The sequence below is a fragment of the Monodelphis domestica genome, chromosome 2, assembly GCF_027887165.1.
Source record: "Monodelphis domestica isolate mMonDom1 chromosome 2, mMonDom1.pri, whole genome shotgun sequence".
Lineage (NCBI taxonomy): Eukaryota > Metazoa > Chordata > Mammalia > Didelphimorphia > Didelphidae > Monodelphis > Monodelphis domestica.
Genome location: NC_077228.1, coordinates 504,260,354 through 504,276,827, shown reverse-complemented (window position 1 = coordinate 504,276,827; position 16,474 = coordinate 504,260,354). Strand labels below are relative to the sequence as shown.

The following is a 16,474-nucleotide window of genomic DNA, read 5'->3' as shown; positions in this document are numbered from 1 at the left end:
CCTAGTCCGTGGGGAAACTGTTTATATTGCCCACCCCTGTTCGGCTCCGTGAGCGTAGCCCTGGCACACAGCATGCAAGTCACTAATGCGCTGAGGGGTTGTTAATGTCCCTGGTTCCGAAGTCCACATCGATGCCCAACTACCCTCAGTTACAATGTTCACTCCCCGCAGGACCCCCTATCCGATCCTGTGTCTCAGGTCCCCTATTTGTAAGATGGGTTCTGGGGGTCACTTACAGCCCTAGAACTCTACCCCCTGCCGAGAGTGCGGATCCCCACCCAGTTATGCCTTGGGAATATCCCGGGCAGCCAAGGGCCTTTTCCGTGCTGTTCACCCAGCCCCCAAGCCCATTTTGCTCTGTGTAGCCTTTCAACATATGGTACACCCCCCACCCTCCATTCTTCCCTTGTGTCTGAGAAGATGGGCTGAGTGGCCAGTGAAGTCTGGGCTTGTCCTGCTTGAGAACTTAGATAGCACTCGAAGGGCCTGAGAGGGTCCTCTACTTTCTCAAATAACAGCTTTGAATGTTTTGAGGTGGATTTCAGTCCCAGGGCCCCAGGCTTACCTTCTGCCATCAAAACTCTAGCCGGTATTAACAACCCCCTCCTCCCCCCTTGCCTTAGACTGGTTATCAAGGAGCCAGATCAGACTGAAATAGACTATTGAAATACCGATGGGGAATGGTGCATTCTCAAGAGAAAAAGCAAACACTTCTTTATGTCCTTGACATGAAAACTGACAGTCTTTTCTTTTCATTTGTGTATATCTATACCTTTAGTCACATGTGAATAATTGGCAAAAAATTATTTTTGTTTTTCTAATTCTGGTCAATATACATGAGTATCCAGACATCAACCTTACTTAAAAGTGAGAAAATGAGTGATAAATTAAGCTCAGTGTTTCTCCTTATCTGATCATAGTTTTGCTTCTTGTGGATAAAAAAAGGTAAAATACTTGAAACTTAGTGAATCTGAATTTTAAAGATTTCTAGTGAAACATAAAATAGTAAGGTAGCATTGATTAATGAACCACCAATAGTGTGATGTCTGGTTTTATTAAATATGATAACTAGATTGCTACTTTATACTAAAAACAAAAAGATACACATTACTACAGTTCACTTCTTAAAAACTACTGGTGTTAGAAGTTAACCACTCTTTAAAAGCCAATTCACATGAAATTGGGTAAACTTTCTCACCCTAAAACAACTCCCCAAGTCACACAAGTTGTTTTGTTCTAGGTGTTTCTAATGTTTTCTTATTTTTTAGATAGTTTCCTTATCTGATATATATTAATTAGTGCTTTTTATTTTAAGAATCCTTTTCTTCATTACTTCATTTGTTTCTTTAGATAACAAAATAAATCCTTCTTTTTACGCTGTTATCATGAGTAGTAAGACTTTTCTTTTTTTTCAAACTTATAGCCATGCAAGAAACCAAGGAAAGAAGATGATGGATCCTGTTGTAAAACAATTACTGAGTATATGTCACCTATAAGGAAGACTGCGGACAAAGTTTTCTCACCACCAAAATCTAATAACATCTTAGATTATTTTAAAAAGACTTCACCCACAAATGAAAAGCCTTACATGGCTAAAGAGCGTAAAATTCAATCTTCTAAACCATTGCATGTTGATGACAGGAAAGAATGGAAAACACTTTCAAATAGTCCCTCCAATTTAGAGCTTAAGACAAGAGGAAAAAGAATTAATTTATCTCAACAACTGAATAATATTAAAAAACTGGAAAATGAACCTATAATAATTAGTAGTGATGACAGCAGAGAAGAAATGAGTTTAAATAATGTTTTTGTGAATAGTGATACTTCTGCTTTACTTACCCAGGAATATATAGAGACCTTCTCTGAAGGTAGTCACAATAATAAAAAGCAGTCAAGCACAATGTCCTCTTCAAAAGATCAAAAGAACGTAAACTCTGACCAAAGCAATATAAAAAATGACTGCAAAAAATTAAGGAAGAGGAAGCACAAAGATGATAAAGGCCTAACTAGAAATTTATCATTAGAAAAAGAAGCAAACCAACAATATAAAAAGGAGCTTAAAGACAATAAACAAACTGATGAAGTTGTGAATCTTACAAGCAATTCCAGTCTGGGTACTCACATGCCTAAAACACCACCCCAGGTAAATGATAATACAGTAACTGTATCATATGAAGAATTCTTAAGAAGTCAGGAAGAAAACACATTGGAGCACATTGGAGAACCAAAAATGTTGGTTTGTAATTATTCTGATACTGCAGATAAAGTTGATAAAAGTGGGAACACTAGTGATCCTGAAGCTGATGAAAGTTCCCAGCAGTTGTCCCTTAAAACAGTGACTGTTCTTGCACAAATCCATGCTGTCCCCCCAAAACCTATTTCAAGGATAAAGGGGAAAAAGATTATGAAAATACCATCAATTTTCTTAAAACAAAAGGAATGTGAAATTGGAAATAATCTTCCAGAGTCCGAAAATGAACAGACAATTCAGAAAAGAAAATCCAATGTAGTTATAGCAGAGGAAGAATTGGAGTTAGCAGTGTTAGAAGCTGGAGGCCCTGAAGCTGTAAAGCCAAAATGTACAGTGGAAGAAAGACAACAGTTTATGAATGCTTTTAGGCAGCCTGCATTTGATGCTGTTAAAAATGGAGTTAAAAAATCCTTGGAAAAACAAAAAGATGCTCAGGAAAAATCCTTGAAAGAGGAAGGGGGTAAAGATGACTTATGTAAAGTAACAGAATGTCCTAAAATGCAGAAGGATTCAAATAATGACAATTTACAGCCATGTGATCCTAAGGGAACCCCAACCAAAGGAAAAAGGAAAAAGCTTCAGAAAAAGGATATAAGAATATTGGCTGCTCAGGATGCTAGTAAAAAAGAAAGTACTTCATGTGATGTAAATTCGGAGCAAAGTCCAAGTAGTATCAGAAGAAGTTTAAGACAACAGAAAACTGAAGCTTTCAAAAGCACTCACTCTCATAGCATTACAAACTCTATTTCTGAAGGCATTCCAGACTGTCATCCTTTACATGTTTCCACTCCCAAAGTCAGCAATAAATCATCAAGAAAGATTACTACACCAGTAAAAGCCAGAGTCACATATCCTAAAGATGTCTTAGATGTCAGCCTGGGAAATGATTTCACTCCAAAATCAACCCAAAAATCTTCCCCAAAAAACTTAATAAGGATTAGAGACACTGATTCTGAAGATGAACAAGTTGTTGATGGTCCTGGAAAGGTTTCTACTTCAACAGCTGCCAGCATGTCCCTGGAACAGCATGGTTTATATGTGGCTGAATTGATAACAATACCCTTTGATTCAAAGAGTCCTATTAGGTAAAAATATGTCTTTCCCAAATGCTTTAGAGAATTTTGTTTGCTAGAGAAAAGGTCCTATCAATAATAAATTCTTTTTAGGTTTCTTTTTTTCTCTATAACATAACTTGCTAAATCTACATTTATTACACAAATTTTATATAAAGAGCATGTGTCACTCTTAGAAGACTTAGATGAAATTCTTATTTTTCAAAGTTTCTAAGCTCTATTATTTCAGAATTACTGTTCTTTGAATGTGAGTTTTATGCAATTAAGGTTTAGATTAGGAATAAAATGTAGAGCCTTATTTTTTGGATGGATAAAAAGTCCTGATTTTGAAATCTTTTCAGACAAAAGTTTAATTTGACTTGACTTACATCAATTTAATTCTTCCTCTGAGTAGATAGCTTGAAAATGATTAAAGTCGCCCTTTGTTTTCCTATTTTATAATCCCTAAAATTGGGTCTCTTTTTGGCTCATTTCTGTACTAGATGATTATATTTCCACATTAGATGATGATAAATAAATTGTTTCTTAACATCTTTTCCTTTTTCAGGATGAAATTTACCAGAATTAGTTCACCCCGAAAATCCAAGAAAACTGAAACAGATGAAGATTTTATTCCCAGGAGTAGAAAGGTAATTTAAATATGAGATAATTCAGTCATTCTATCTTTTGTTTATCCTTTTAAAAAACTACCATCGGCAGAAATTAGTTGACAGAAAACGTGTATTTTTAAAAACTTAAGTTATCACTGTTCCAAAGTATTTATATTTCTCCCTTTAGTTTTGTCAAGTTACCCGGTTGTTATAGTAAAATCCATTTAAAATAATAGGCCCAAAATGGTCAAAGGTTTTCTTTCTTGAAGATAACTGTCTAGTCAGCCTTTTACCTCTTTGGCTTATGTTTGGTCATTGGTTCAGAAATTTATTATTATTATCTCAGGAAAAATAAAGCACATCTAACAAGGCTAGGGATGAGAACTGGGAACTCCCAGGTGAAGACGACTCCTCAGCAATTTATAGTTTTCCAGAGTTTCTGGGGACAGAGGTGTCAAACATCCTGTCTGCCTACCACAGTCCCTGCTGTGTCCCAACCAGATTAAAATGTAATTGGGAAATACTTAACATATCAAAATACTGTAAAACATAGGGAACATTACTGTATAATCCTTACTTTATATGTTAGTAACAATTCTAAGACAGAATGGCAAAGGTGGGGAAATGCGATTAAGTGACTTGCCTAGGGTCATAGAGGTAGGAAGGATGTGAAGTTAGATTTGAACCCAGATCCTGCAGACTCCAGGCTTGGTACTCTATCCATTGTGCTCCCTAGCCAGTAACATTTTATTTATTTTTTTCAAAAACATGTTCATTTTATTTTATTTTATTTTTGACTGTAAGGATTGTACTTTTTTAAAAATTAATTTGGTCAATTTCAGACATTAGCCAGTAACATTTTAAAGCTAAGTCAGTATACAGCCCACAGGGATTCTAACATAAATCCATCAATAGTCTCCATTTCTATTTGAGTTTGACACCATTGGCCTATAGCACTGAGTGGTTAAATGATGTGTCCAGAGTCACAGTCATTATGTGTCAGAGGTGGGATTGAACCCAGGGCTTCCTGACTTTGAGGCTGACTCTTCACTCCACCATGTGGCCTCTAATATATAGTTTACAAATTTCAGTGTCCTTATCCTCATACTTTTAGGCAATTCTGGCATTTTTATTTGACCTACAAACATATCACTTTGTACTCAGAATTTTTTAACTGAGAGGCATTGCATTCTGAATAACATTTACTCACATCTGCTCATTACTTAGGGGAAGCCTCTAGGAGTTGATCTTTGTAAGCATCTGCCAATTCTCTTTCCCATTTTAAATTTGCCAGGGGTGAGAAGTGGGCAGGTGTCTGTGGGTTCTATAGATCCCATTCCCTGAGGCTGTCTTTGAGCTGACCATGCCCAGAACAGCAGCAGAATCCCTGACATCCTTAGCCCAATCATAATCATTAAGCCAGTGAAGTGAAATTAGTAGAGCTTGGAATGTGGGCTTGACCTAGAATCTGGAAGATATTTAGAATCCTCTCCACTGTTGCAGTTGTTCATCTCTGAGGTATGATTTATGCTTGTCCCTTCACTTCTCATTTTCACTGCTACCATTCTCAGAAGAGTTCAGAGCATTCTGATGGCTTTCCCATCTCCCTCACTTTGTCCTCTCCCCTTTCCAGTTTGTACTTCACACTGCTACGGCTTTCATAAATATTCCTTAAATATCCCTTTCCTGGTCATTTCCCTGCTTTAAGACTTTGAGTTGATCTGTTGCAGTTAAGACCTCTGATCTAATGATCCATTCCTCATATCTACAAATCTATTTTCTTACTATACATTAGTTATATCATGAGCTTTCCTGCCTTGTACCATTCTGTTCTAAAATTTTTCTTCATCTATTTAAATTCTGCTCATCAGGTTAGATCTAGCTCAAATCCTGTCTCTATCTAATATAAACCTACCTACCTAAACTGCATCTCTGTTTCTGTCTCTGACTCCCTCTTTCCCTCTCTCCCAACCCCTCTCCTCTCCCTCAGGCTCAAAGTACAGCACTTACTGTCTGCATCAATTAGCACTTTATAATTCATACCTCATATTCTGTTTTTTTTTTTTAATGCATGTCTTTTTCTTGGTATTCAGATGGTCAGATATTTTATGGAATGGACCAGGTCTTTTCCTTTTCTCATACTTCCTCCCTGCCTCTTTAGTCTCTTCCTTCAAGGGGCAGCTGGGTAGCTCAGTGGATTGAGAGTCAGGCCTAGACACAGGAGGTCCTAGGTTCAAATTTGGCCTCAGACACTTCCCAGCTGTGTGACCCTGGGCAAGTCACTTAACCCTCATTGCCTAGCCCTTACCGCTCTTCTGCCTTGGAGCCAATACACAGTATTGACTCCAAAATGGAAGGTAAGGATTTATTTAAAAAAAAAAAATCTCTTCCTTCAAGACTCAACCTTTCCTGATCTTAGCTACTACTTTCCTTTTCAAAACTACCTTATATTCTGTATATACTCACTTATTACACATTTTCCCCCCAAGTAAATGTAAGCTCCTTGAGGGCAGGTCTGTTTCACTTTTGCCCTTGTATCTGTAGTTCCTGGCACATAATAAATGCTTGGTGACTAATTATATAGAGGTACTTGATATTTGTTTGTTGATTAATACTTTATTTTTTTAAACTTTTGCTTCTGTCAACATGTTTTTTTCTTTTAAACATTATTTTTGTTTGGCCAATTTCAAACATTGTTCTTTGGATACAAAAATAATTTTCTTTTCCTCCCTCCCCTCCTGCTACCCCTCCCATAGCCAACACATGATCCCACTGGGTATCACATGTGTCCTTGATCCAGACCCATTTCCATGTTGTTGGTATTTGCACTAGGATGTTCCTTTAGTGTCTAAATCCCCAACAATATCCCCAATGGCCCCTGTTGACAAGCAGTTGTTTTTTTTTGATGTTTCTACTCCCACAGTTTGTCCTCTACTTGTGGATAGTGTTTTTTCTCATAGATCCCTGCAGATTGTTCAGGGACACTAATGGAGAAGTCCATTACGTTCGATTGTACCACAGTGTATTAGTCTCTGTGTACAATGTTCTCCTGGTTCTGCTTCTTTCGCTCTGCATCACTTCCTGGAGGTTGTTCCAGTTCACATGGAATTCCTCCACTTTATTATTCCTTTTAACACAATAGTATTCCATCACCAACATATACCACAATTTGCTCAGCCATTCCCCAATTGAAGGGCATTCCCTCATTTTCCAATTTTTTGCTGCCACAAAGAGTGCAGCTATGAATATTCTTGTACTTGTCTTTTTCCTTATTATCTCTTTGGGGTACAAACCCAGCAGTGCTATGGCTGAGTCAAAGGGCAGACAGTCTTTTATCGCCCTTTGGGCATAGCTCCAAATTGCCCTCCAGAATGGTTGGATTAATTCACACCTCCACCAGCAATGAATTAGTGTCCCTACTTTGCCACATCCCCTCCAGCCTTCATTACTTTCCAAAGCTGTCATGTTAGCCAATCCTGTCAGCATCAGTTCTAAGAGGGAAAAGTGGTAAAGCTTAGGGTCACATAGCTAGGAAGTATCCAAGGTCATATTTGCCCCAGATCCTCCTGGCTTCAGGCCTAGTATGCTATCCATGGAACTGCCTAGGTGCCCCATTTATTAACACTTTCCCTGGTTTTGGTGACCCATATCTGATATAATTTTAGGATGAGAAATGTCTTCTTTATACTTGGGCAAATATTCTGATTAAAAATTTAAAAACTAAATTTGCAAATATTAAACTATCTTCCTCTAGACAAACTTAAGACAAGTGACAAAGGTAAGCCCAGTATAACTGAACCCAAAGCTTGATAATTCCTTGGTAAAAATTTACAAATTTTTTGAGGAAATAATATACTGACAAATTTGTTAGTAAATACTACATATGAATTATTACATAATATCAGAGAATCTTATTTTGAATTTTTATTACTAGGCAAGCAGTGTTTCTAAAAATATATCAAAGGCAAAACAGTTGATTGAAAAAGCCAAAGCCATACAGCATAGCAGGTCAAAGATTAATGAAGAAGTGTCAGCTCCTTTGCGACGTTCCTCTAGACAACAGATTCTGACTGAAAGGAGAAAATTATCAGAGATAGACGTAAGTGTGCTCCAAATATTTACTGACATAAATAGAATACTTTGGGTAGAAAGGTCTTTTAAGGGTACATATGGTATTCATTTACAACTTTGTGGTAATGGAAAATAACATCTTTGCATCTACCATATTGCCAAGGTTCTAAAAGTAGGTGTCTGAGGTGACTATTCCCCCAGTCACAAAACAGTTGCTATTCTATAAATGAGGTGGCTCAAGTGCTTCCTTTTTATCCAGGCATAATCTGAAAGGGAAGAGGAAAGAGAAAATTTTTTCTGATTGAGTTTTATTTTTTATTTTATTTTTATTATTTTAATCCATTCTTAAATTCTACAGAGAAATTTTATACAATGTACTACATGTAATAGATAAAAGAAATCTTTAATCTCTATTTTTTCATTTTAGGATTCAGTTATAACTATAGATTCAAGTGCCACTTCCTCACAGAGTTCAGAGAACAAACAGAAGGAAATCCAGTGTTTGAATGATGTGCTGGGGAAAAAAATTAACAAGACAACTAAGAATTTACCTGGTATTTTGATTTCATAAGAATATTTATGTTAAAATTTGTTGGCAATGCCTTTTATAAATGGATACAATTTCTTCCCTTGGAGAGCTTAACATTTAAATATTTAATATTATACTTCTAAGAAGTTGCCCCTTGGCAGACTTGGATTCTAATTTACTAAATACTCCACATATCTTCTACCTGACATTACTTTTTGTGTTTATTCCCAGGAAAGGGAGGAGAGAAAGTAACTAATTTTGGAAGCTTTTGAGAATGATAGAAGATATGAATCTAATCTGTGCATTTGTTTTTTCAAGGAAAAATAAAAATGGCTCCTCTGTTCTTGGCCAAAAAAACCCATAAAGCAGCTGAACCCATTGTGATTTTTGATGACAACAGGTCAGTCTCTTGCAAGCTAAAGAACATAGATAAATTTGTACCAAATATTTTAAAATCTGTGGTGTTTGGGATTCAAGCAAATAAGTTGTATAGTGTTCCATTTCTGTTTTACCTAATGTTAAAGTGTATAAGGTTTTTAATCGTTTTTAGCTATTTCTATATTGTACATGTAAAGATTATCATCAAGTTTACAGCAGTTGCTGCTCGTAATTTGGTGTGATTTCTGATTGTGCTTTTTTACTGACTAGAAAGAGACCCAAAGGTCTGAGAGAGAGAGAAAAATTCGAGCCTTCTTTCTGTTTCTTGGAACATCTTAAATCATCAACAGTCTGGAGTTATGGCTCAGTAAACTTCTGTGGTTTTGTATCCTTGTGTTCCTTCCTGCTTATAGTTTCCCCACTTTGGGGGCAGGTTAGTAAGGCAGGTCAAGCCAGCAGTTTTTTAAACAGTGCTTTAAAGAAGATAGTAGGAAATTCTGCAATGTCCATAATTACTTCTCAGAATGATCGTAATTTTAATTTAAATTCTTAGTCATTTCCTTATTTACTGTGAAACTTTTTCTTTAAACCATGTTCATCTGTGTGTAGCATCATTTGTATACTAGTAGAAAATCAACCATCACTTTTTTTTAACCCTTTCTTTCTGTTTAAGAATTGATACTAAGTGTCAGTTCCAAGGCAGAAAAGCCATAAGGACTAGGCAATGAGGGTTAAGTGACTTGCCCAGAGTCACACAGCTAAGCAGAATCTGAGGCTAGAGTTGAACCCACAACCTCCCATCTCCAGGCCTGGCTCTCTCTTCACTGAACCACCTAGTTACCTCCAATTTTCACTGTTTGGCAATTGCTCCTTGTCCTCTATTTCTTCACTTTACCTGTCTGTTTTGTATAACTCTGGTCAATGTGTCCATTTGAGCTTCTGCAGAATGAGAGAGGAAAGTAGAAGCTGGTCATTCTTTCACCTTCTTTTCTCATATTTGTCTACCCAGGAATAAAGGATTTTACAGCTATTCCTCTAGGCAGGTAGGCAGGCAAATAGGGAACACAAACTGTCTCCACAAGTGCACAGATTCCATTAATTAGGAACCTGAAGAGAAATCCTGTTTGACAGCAAGACAGCTCTAGCTAACAAAGATGGGACAAGGTTTCTTGACCTATTAAGGCTCATAGTCATGTTATTTTAATTTTTAAAAGCAGTTTTTAAAAATGCATGTTAAAAGTACTTTTACATGTAATTGGAGGGAAATAAATTAAAAAAAAAGAATTAATAGGGCATAATGTAAAGAATATTGTACTTGCAATTTAAAAATTTAGGTCTGGTTCTGGTTCTGCTGTATAATACCTTGGGTCAGTCACATAAATTCCCTTAGTTCCTGCCTGTGAGGCAGAGATAATAACATTCATGCAATACCTTGAATTATTGTTGTATGTTAAAATTTTTCTCTACAATTTCTAAATTTCTAATTTCTAAATAAAAATCTCTACATCTCTAAAAAATTTTCTCTACAAATGTAAGTAATAATGATTTTTCTTATGTATAACCCTTTGCTTTAAACTTTAGTATTTTAATAAGTTATTCATATCTTTATAAAAACACAGCAGTTGTTTTATCTTAGGAATAGAAAAGTTCCTGATGGCACCCTACTTTTCAGGATATTGATTTTGCACTTGGTTGAACTTTACTTAACAAGAAAAATAAGAGCCTTTTGCACATTCTGTTACCAATTTCTCAGGCGTAGTTTTCCTTTATTAAGTCATTTATTTTGTTCAAAGTCAAGGTGCATCTGAAAACTCTCAGGGTGATGAGCAATTTAAAGCAAAGCGTGAATTTCTCATGAGTGGCTTGCCAGACTCATTGAAACGCCATATTGCAAAGAAAGCAGCTGCCTTAGAAGCATATTCTGCAATAAGTTCCTGTTTCCAGACGGTCATCCATATACAGCAACGGGACAACCGTAAGTCTCCATCTGTTGGAATGAATCTAATCAGCCCAAGTATATAGTTAGAAGTAGTAGCAAATTGCATGTTCTAGTTTTACTTGTCTTATATTTGCTTGATGAGGCTATGGTTTCATTATAACTAGCAATTTCACTGGGAATTTTAAAGTACATAAATCTACACAGGCAGCATGGTAGAAGGATAGAATATGAGTCAGAAAGTCATGCATTTTGGCCTTTTGACACTTAATTAGCTGACTGACCTTAGCAAACTCATTCAACCTGTTGGCACTGTGCATTACTGTAGAATTGTTCTCAAGTTTTTTTCATGTGCATGCAATAATTACTCAATAAACATTCATTTGGTTAGTATGAAATGAAAATATGAGAGTCATGTTTCTTTTCCTTTAGGGAACCATTTGTGGAGTTTGACACCCCCTTCATGCCCACTCTTAACTGAACTCAAAGACCTGAATACCAGGGCAATTGATGTCACCAAACACGTCATTGCCCTTGGTGAATTTTCAACTCTGAATTCCAGGCCCAGCATCAATAATTCAACAGTTGCGGTTAGTGTTTTAGAGCTTTCTTACTATATTAAGAATCTGTTTCCCTTGTCAAAAGGTTAAGTACATAATTACATATCTTCCGCTTCTACTTTTCTAGTAGAGGTCAGGCACTACTTTTGTTCATTTTTGTATCCCCAGTGCCTGACACATATCCACTAGTAACTGAGTAGTAGGTACTTATTTATTGGATTATCATTTCAAACAAAATATTTTAGTGAATTTAGATGTCTGCAATAATACTTTGGTGAAATTACTATCAGATTAGAAGGCAAAACAGCAATAATATGAACTTTAAAGTTAAAATAAAGCTTACTACAAATTCACCAGAACCTTTTATTCATCATTATTGGCTTCTCTCAAGGGGAAGATTTGGTTGCCAGGGCTACCTTAGTATTCATGTGTAGTGTCATAAAAATCACTAAAATGGAGTTTTCATGAAATATTTTAAATTATATTACAGTTGTTGGGGATAAGAAGAGATTTTACAGAAGAAATACAGAAGATTTTGCTGGAGGAAATTAGTAGGCATAATCCTCAATTTCCTTCAAGAAGATTTTTTTCACAGTTTTTAAAAAAGCGAACTGAGCACCAGGCACTTTTTGGATGTCAGAATAATAAACAAGGTTAGTGGTCTCTTAGGATTACTATGATATAGATCGAAATGGCATTTTTCAAAGGGCTGTCAGAGCTAATTTTACTGGGAACGACAGTTAAAAGCAGCCATTGGTCTGAAGTAGAGAGGCAGGACTTTATTCAGGGGCAAGCAGGGCACTTGGAAAGGGACTCAGCAGGGCTAAGTATCAATCAAACAGTTCTCTGGTAGGTTCTTATTGGCCCTTTGAACAAAATGCAAGATAGAGAATGAAGTTCTACAGGCAGATTTCGGGGTCCACCATCCAAAGCCTGCCTTTGCCTGTTGCAATAAATTTATTGAATCTTTTTAAGATATTAAAGTTGTGTTTTTTTGTTGATCGTTAAGCATTTACTATTTTTAAACCCTTATGTAGGACATCCCCAAATAAAATCCATTGACAGTCAAAGGGAAACCAAGAGAAAAAGAGTAGAGAATGAAAATCACAAATCAAAAAGAAGAAAACCAAGTGAACGTGGTCATGATCAAATGCCTGAGGGTAAACCAGAGTTAGACAAAGGAAAATTTTCCAGGACATCCAAGAAAAAGCAGGCAGCCTTGGAAAGTATGACATGTAAAGAAGAAAGTAACACAACCCAGGATTTTGATGTTGTGATAGTAGATGAAGATAAGGAATTTGCTTCAGAGGGAACATCTGTCTCTGGTAAATTTCCCTAATGATTTGGAACTTTTTAATCTGCTTATAACTGTCAAACATATGCTTATTCCCCCCTCCCCCCTTCTATTTAAAAGTTCTTTAGACTGTTTTCTTACTCTATATACCTATACTTTTCCCTCGTTTTGGGGATGTCATTAAATAGTAACTTTTAAAGTTTTAATCTAAGGAATCAGGGATCTTTTTCTTTTTTTGATATTGTTGTTGCTTGATTTAAAAATGTATCCATAATAATGTCAGTAATTGAAGTTTTCAGTTTGCCTTTCATTTAAGAAAAAAAATTTCACCCAGTAAATGCAAAGTGTTTTGCTTTTAGAGTCTGGAATTGAGGATGTACTCTGGACAGAAAAATATCAACCGCAGGACTCCAGTGAACTCATAGACAATAGAATAGCAATTCAGAAGTTACACAGGTTGGTAAAATTTTCTTTAAGAGCTTATTTGAGGGGTGGCTAGGTAGAGAGGTAAGCCTGGAGAGAGGAGGTTGTGGGCTCAAATTTGACCTCAGATATTTTCTTGCTGTATGATCCTCAGCAAGTCACTTTACTCCCATTGCTTAGCCCTTAACGCTTTTCTGCCTTGGAACCTATACTTAGTATTGACTCTGAGATGAAAGGTAGGGTTTTTAAAAAAAGAGAGATCATTTGAGATCAATTATAATATTGAAAGTTATTGATTTTAAAATGTTTTGCCACAATTTTCCTGAAGACTTAAAATAATTTATCTTTTCAGATTCATCCTAATATATATTCTGATACTCAAGTCCATGGATTGTACTTAATAATTCACATTTTTTTGTCACAGTTGGTTGAAAGACTGGAAAAGAAGAGCTGAATTGGAAGAAAAAGGAAATGGGAAAGTCAGAAGCGATGACAAGGAGCAAGGTGTGAATAGAGGGTTTCTGCAGTTGCTTTTTTCTGCTTTCATGGGGCCATGAGTTTCACCCTTAGGTTACACAATTCATTTAGATTTCTAATGAGCATTTCAGAGTATTTACTTTTTTTGCTCGTTGAAAAAAGTCCCTGCTTGCTTATATAAAGTAAATATGAATCTGACTGTCATATCCAATGATGGTTGATCATTTTAACAAAAGATGTTACATATATGCTTTTGTTCCTTTTTCTAGACCTCTCTTTCAGTATGGATTTTAAGGACCTTTCTGATGACGAGGATGAGAGTTCTCTTTGTAATACTGTGCTTATCACAGGGCCACCAGGAGTGGGGAAGACAGCTGCAGTATACGCTTGTGCTCAAGAGCTGGGCTTTAAGGTTCATTTAAAATATTTGAAAATATCAGTATAAAGGTTACCTTATGTTTAAAGTGCAACTCAGTTCTCCTTTTTTAAATTTTGTGTTACTTACAGATATTTGAAGTCAATGCCTCTTCCCAACGCAGTGGTAGACAAATTCTGTCTCAACTAAAAGAAGCTACTCAGTCTCATCAAGTTGACAAGCAAGGCATCAATTCACATAAGCCTTGTTTCTTTAACAACTACAGCTTAGGCAAATCACCAAGTAAGTAAATGGTCTCTCTTTTTTTAAAAATTTTTTTAATTTTAAGTTTTTTTCCATGATTCCACGATTTATGTTTTCTTCCTCCTTCTGGAGTTGACAAGCAATTCCACTGGATTATACAAATATATTATCTCTTTAACCCATTTCCATATAATTCTAAATGATCTATTTTTCAAGCACTATGTAGCCTTTTAAAGAAAAATCTTTTAAAATCTTATTAGAACACTAGCAAAATGCAGCCGGAGAGCAATCTTCCATGTTCGTGTTGTTTGTGAGGAGTTGGAGGAGGGACAGGGATAGAAACAAGTATAAGAGAATGTTCCTATCCTCAAGGATGGTAAGTTTGGTAGGAATTTGTGAGAGAGAAGATAAGAATGAATTGGAGTGGTTAGAGTTGGCATCTTGAAGACTTTGTTAGAATTTGACCTTAGTGCTTTAATTTTGACAGGTAGAGTTGGGGGAAAGATGAGAATTCCTGGCAGGGGCACTGCTCAGAACCATAGGGAATAAGTGAGGTATATCCCAAAACTGGCTTGGTGCAATGTACATAATTGAAGAACATTTGGAAATATGGTTGTCTGGTGTAGAATAGAACCAGATTATTAAAAGGCTTAAAAGTTAAACAAATATATTTGAATTTGTGGAGATAGAGGCAGGTGGGAATAATTAAGCAGGGAGTTTGATGGTAAAAGCTGTGTTTTATCAGACAGTCTGACAACTGTGCACAAGATGGAGGGCTTGGTGATTATTCTAGTATGCTATTAGTGTGGAGAGTAGGAAGAGAAATGGAAAACTGAACAGATTTGAAAGGAATAGCTGATAGTATTTGATGAGAGATTAAATGTAGAGGATTCAGGAGAAGGAAGAATCAAAGATAAACCCAAAGCCTTTTATTTCTACTCTGTTGGCACAGCCTAGTGGACAGAATGCTAGCTTTGGAATCGGATTTCTGTGGATTTGGTTCCCTCCTCTTGCATGAGATGACCCTGGGCAAGTTTTTTTAAGCTTTCTGAGCCATAGTCTCCTTATTTCTGAAAGGTGTATAATAATATTTTTAGTATCTACCTTACCAGGTTATTGCCAAGGTTAATTGAGATGATGTATCAAACGCTTTGCTGACATTCAAGGGCTTTTGTTTTCATTATCATAATCTTGGAAGACTAAGAGAAGAGAGAACATTGATAAAATGGCATTTTTAAGAAGCGGTTTGTTAGTTTTGAGCATATTGAGTTTTTAAGGGATGGTGTAACATCCATATGGAGCTGTCTAATAGAACTTGGAAACCTGAGCCTGAAGTACATATTCAAAGTCAGTGTTTGTATTGACTAATGTCAAATTCAGGGGACTTATAATGAAACCTACTGTCCACATTCAGCTAGAGAGTCAGTGGACTCGGTGCAGGTGGAAGTTTGTTCTATTCTCTTCTTTTTAGTTTTGGACATGGCCAATGTAGGAATTTGTTTTGCATGATGGTGCATGTTTGTAATAGGTTTTATTTTTCTTGTCTTCTTAGTAGATGAGAGAAGGGAGGGAAAGGAGAAAATTTGGAATTGTAAATAAAATAAAATTGAATTTTTAAAAAGTCAGTATTGGAAATATAGGTTTGGACATCTTCAATACAGAAGTGATGCTGAGACCATGACAAGAGAGAAGTAGAGAATTAAAGATAGATGCAGTAGGAGAAGAGCTGGCAAAGGAGAAAGAGAAGATATTTGAGGTGGTAGTGAATCATTAAATTGCTAGGGATCAGAACATGTTGGAGAAGAGAATATTTCAGGACTTTGGAAGAGGCCTAAGGTGGGGTTATTGTATTGGAGAAGAACCTCTATAAGAATGGTTGGGGCAGAAGCCTGATTGTTGGGGACTAAGAGGGGAAGGGGCAGATAGAAAGTAACAGTGGAAAGCCATCAATCAGATTAAGAAGTTTGGCAGCAAATGAAAACAAATTCAAATGGAAAAAACTTTAAAGGCACCTGCCCTTGTAAAGCAGTGTGCCAGAGGGTACACAGTTAAAAATGAATTAATCTCTCCCCTCCAGAAGCTTATGTACCATGGGAATGTAATGGTCAATAGCCTCTTTTTACTTTGAAGGAATATAGAAGCCAGACTGACCAAGTTCCTAATCCACAGAAAAGATTTCTTTTAAGATAGATCTGAGCCCTTTTGAAATTGATCTTTGATCCAATGAATCTGTGGAGAGGGGGAGGTGGAAGCTGTTAGGAAGGAAAGGAATA

The 16,474-nt window shown here is 36.3% G+C and overlaps 1 protein-coding gene across 1 annotated transcript in view; it reads left to right on the top strand.

The window, feature by feature from the left end:
* The window catches only part of ATAD5 (ATPase family AAA domain containing 5), a 30,828-nt gene that overhangs the window by 492 nt on the left and 13,862 nt on the right, over positions 1 to 16,474 (top strand). The window contains exons 2-14 of the mRNA XM_001368271.5: positions 1,424 to 3,336; positions 3,872 to 3,953; positions 7,849 to 8,013; positions 8,413 to 8,539; positions 8,833 to 8,914; positions 10,686 to 10,867; positions 11,261 to 11,418; positions 11,879 to 12,041; positions 12,426 to 12,713; positions 13,042 to 13,138; positions 13,530 to 13,609; positions 13,852 to 13,994; positions 14,090 to 14,240. Of these exons, the coding sequence (XP_001368308.4) occupies positions 1,424 to 3,336; positions 3,872 to 3,953; positions 7,849 to 8,013; positions 8,413 to 8,539; positions 8,833 to 8,914; positions 10,686 to 10,867; positions 11,261 to 11,418; positions 11,879 to 12,041; positions 12,426 to 12,713; positions 13,042 to 13,138; positions 13,530 to 13,609; positions 13,852 to 13,994; positions 14,090 to 14,240 (3,631 nt within the window). The remainder of the gene's footprint in view (positions 1 to 1,423; positions 3,337 to 3,871; positions 3,954 to 7,848; positions 8,014 to 8,412; positions 8,540 to 8,832; positions 8,915 to 10,685; positions 10,868 to 11,260; positions 11,419 to 11,878; positions 12,042 to 12,425; positions 12,714 to 13,041; positions 13,139 to 13,529; positions 13,610 to 13,851; positions 13,995 to 14,089; positions 14,241 to 16,474) is intronic.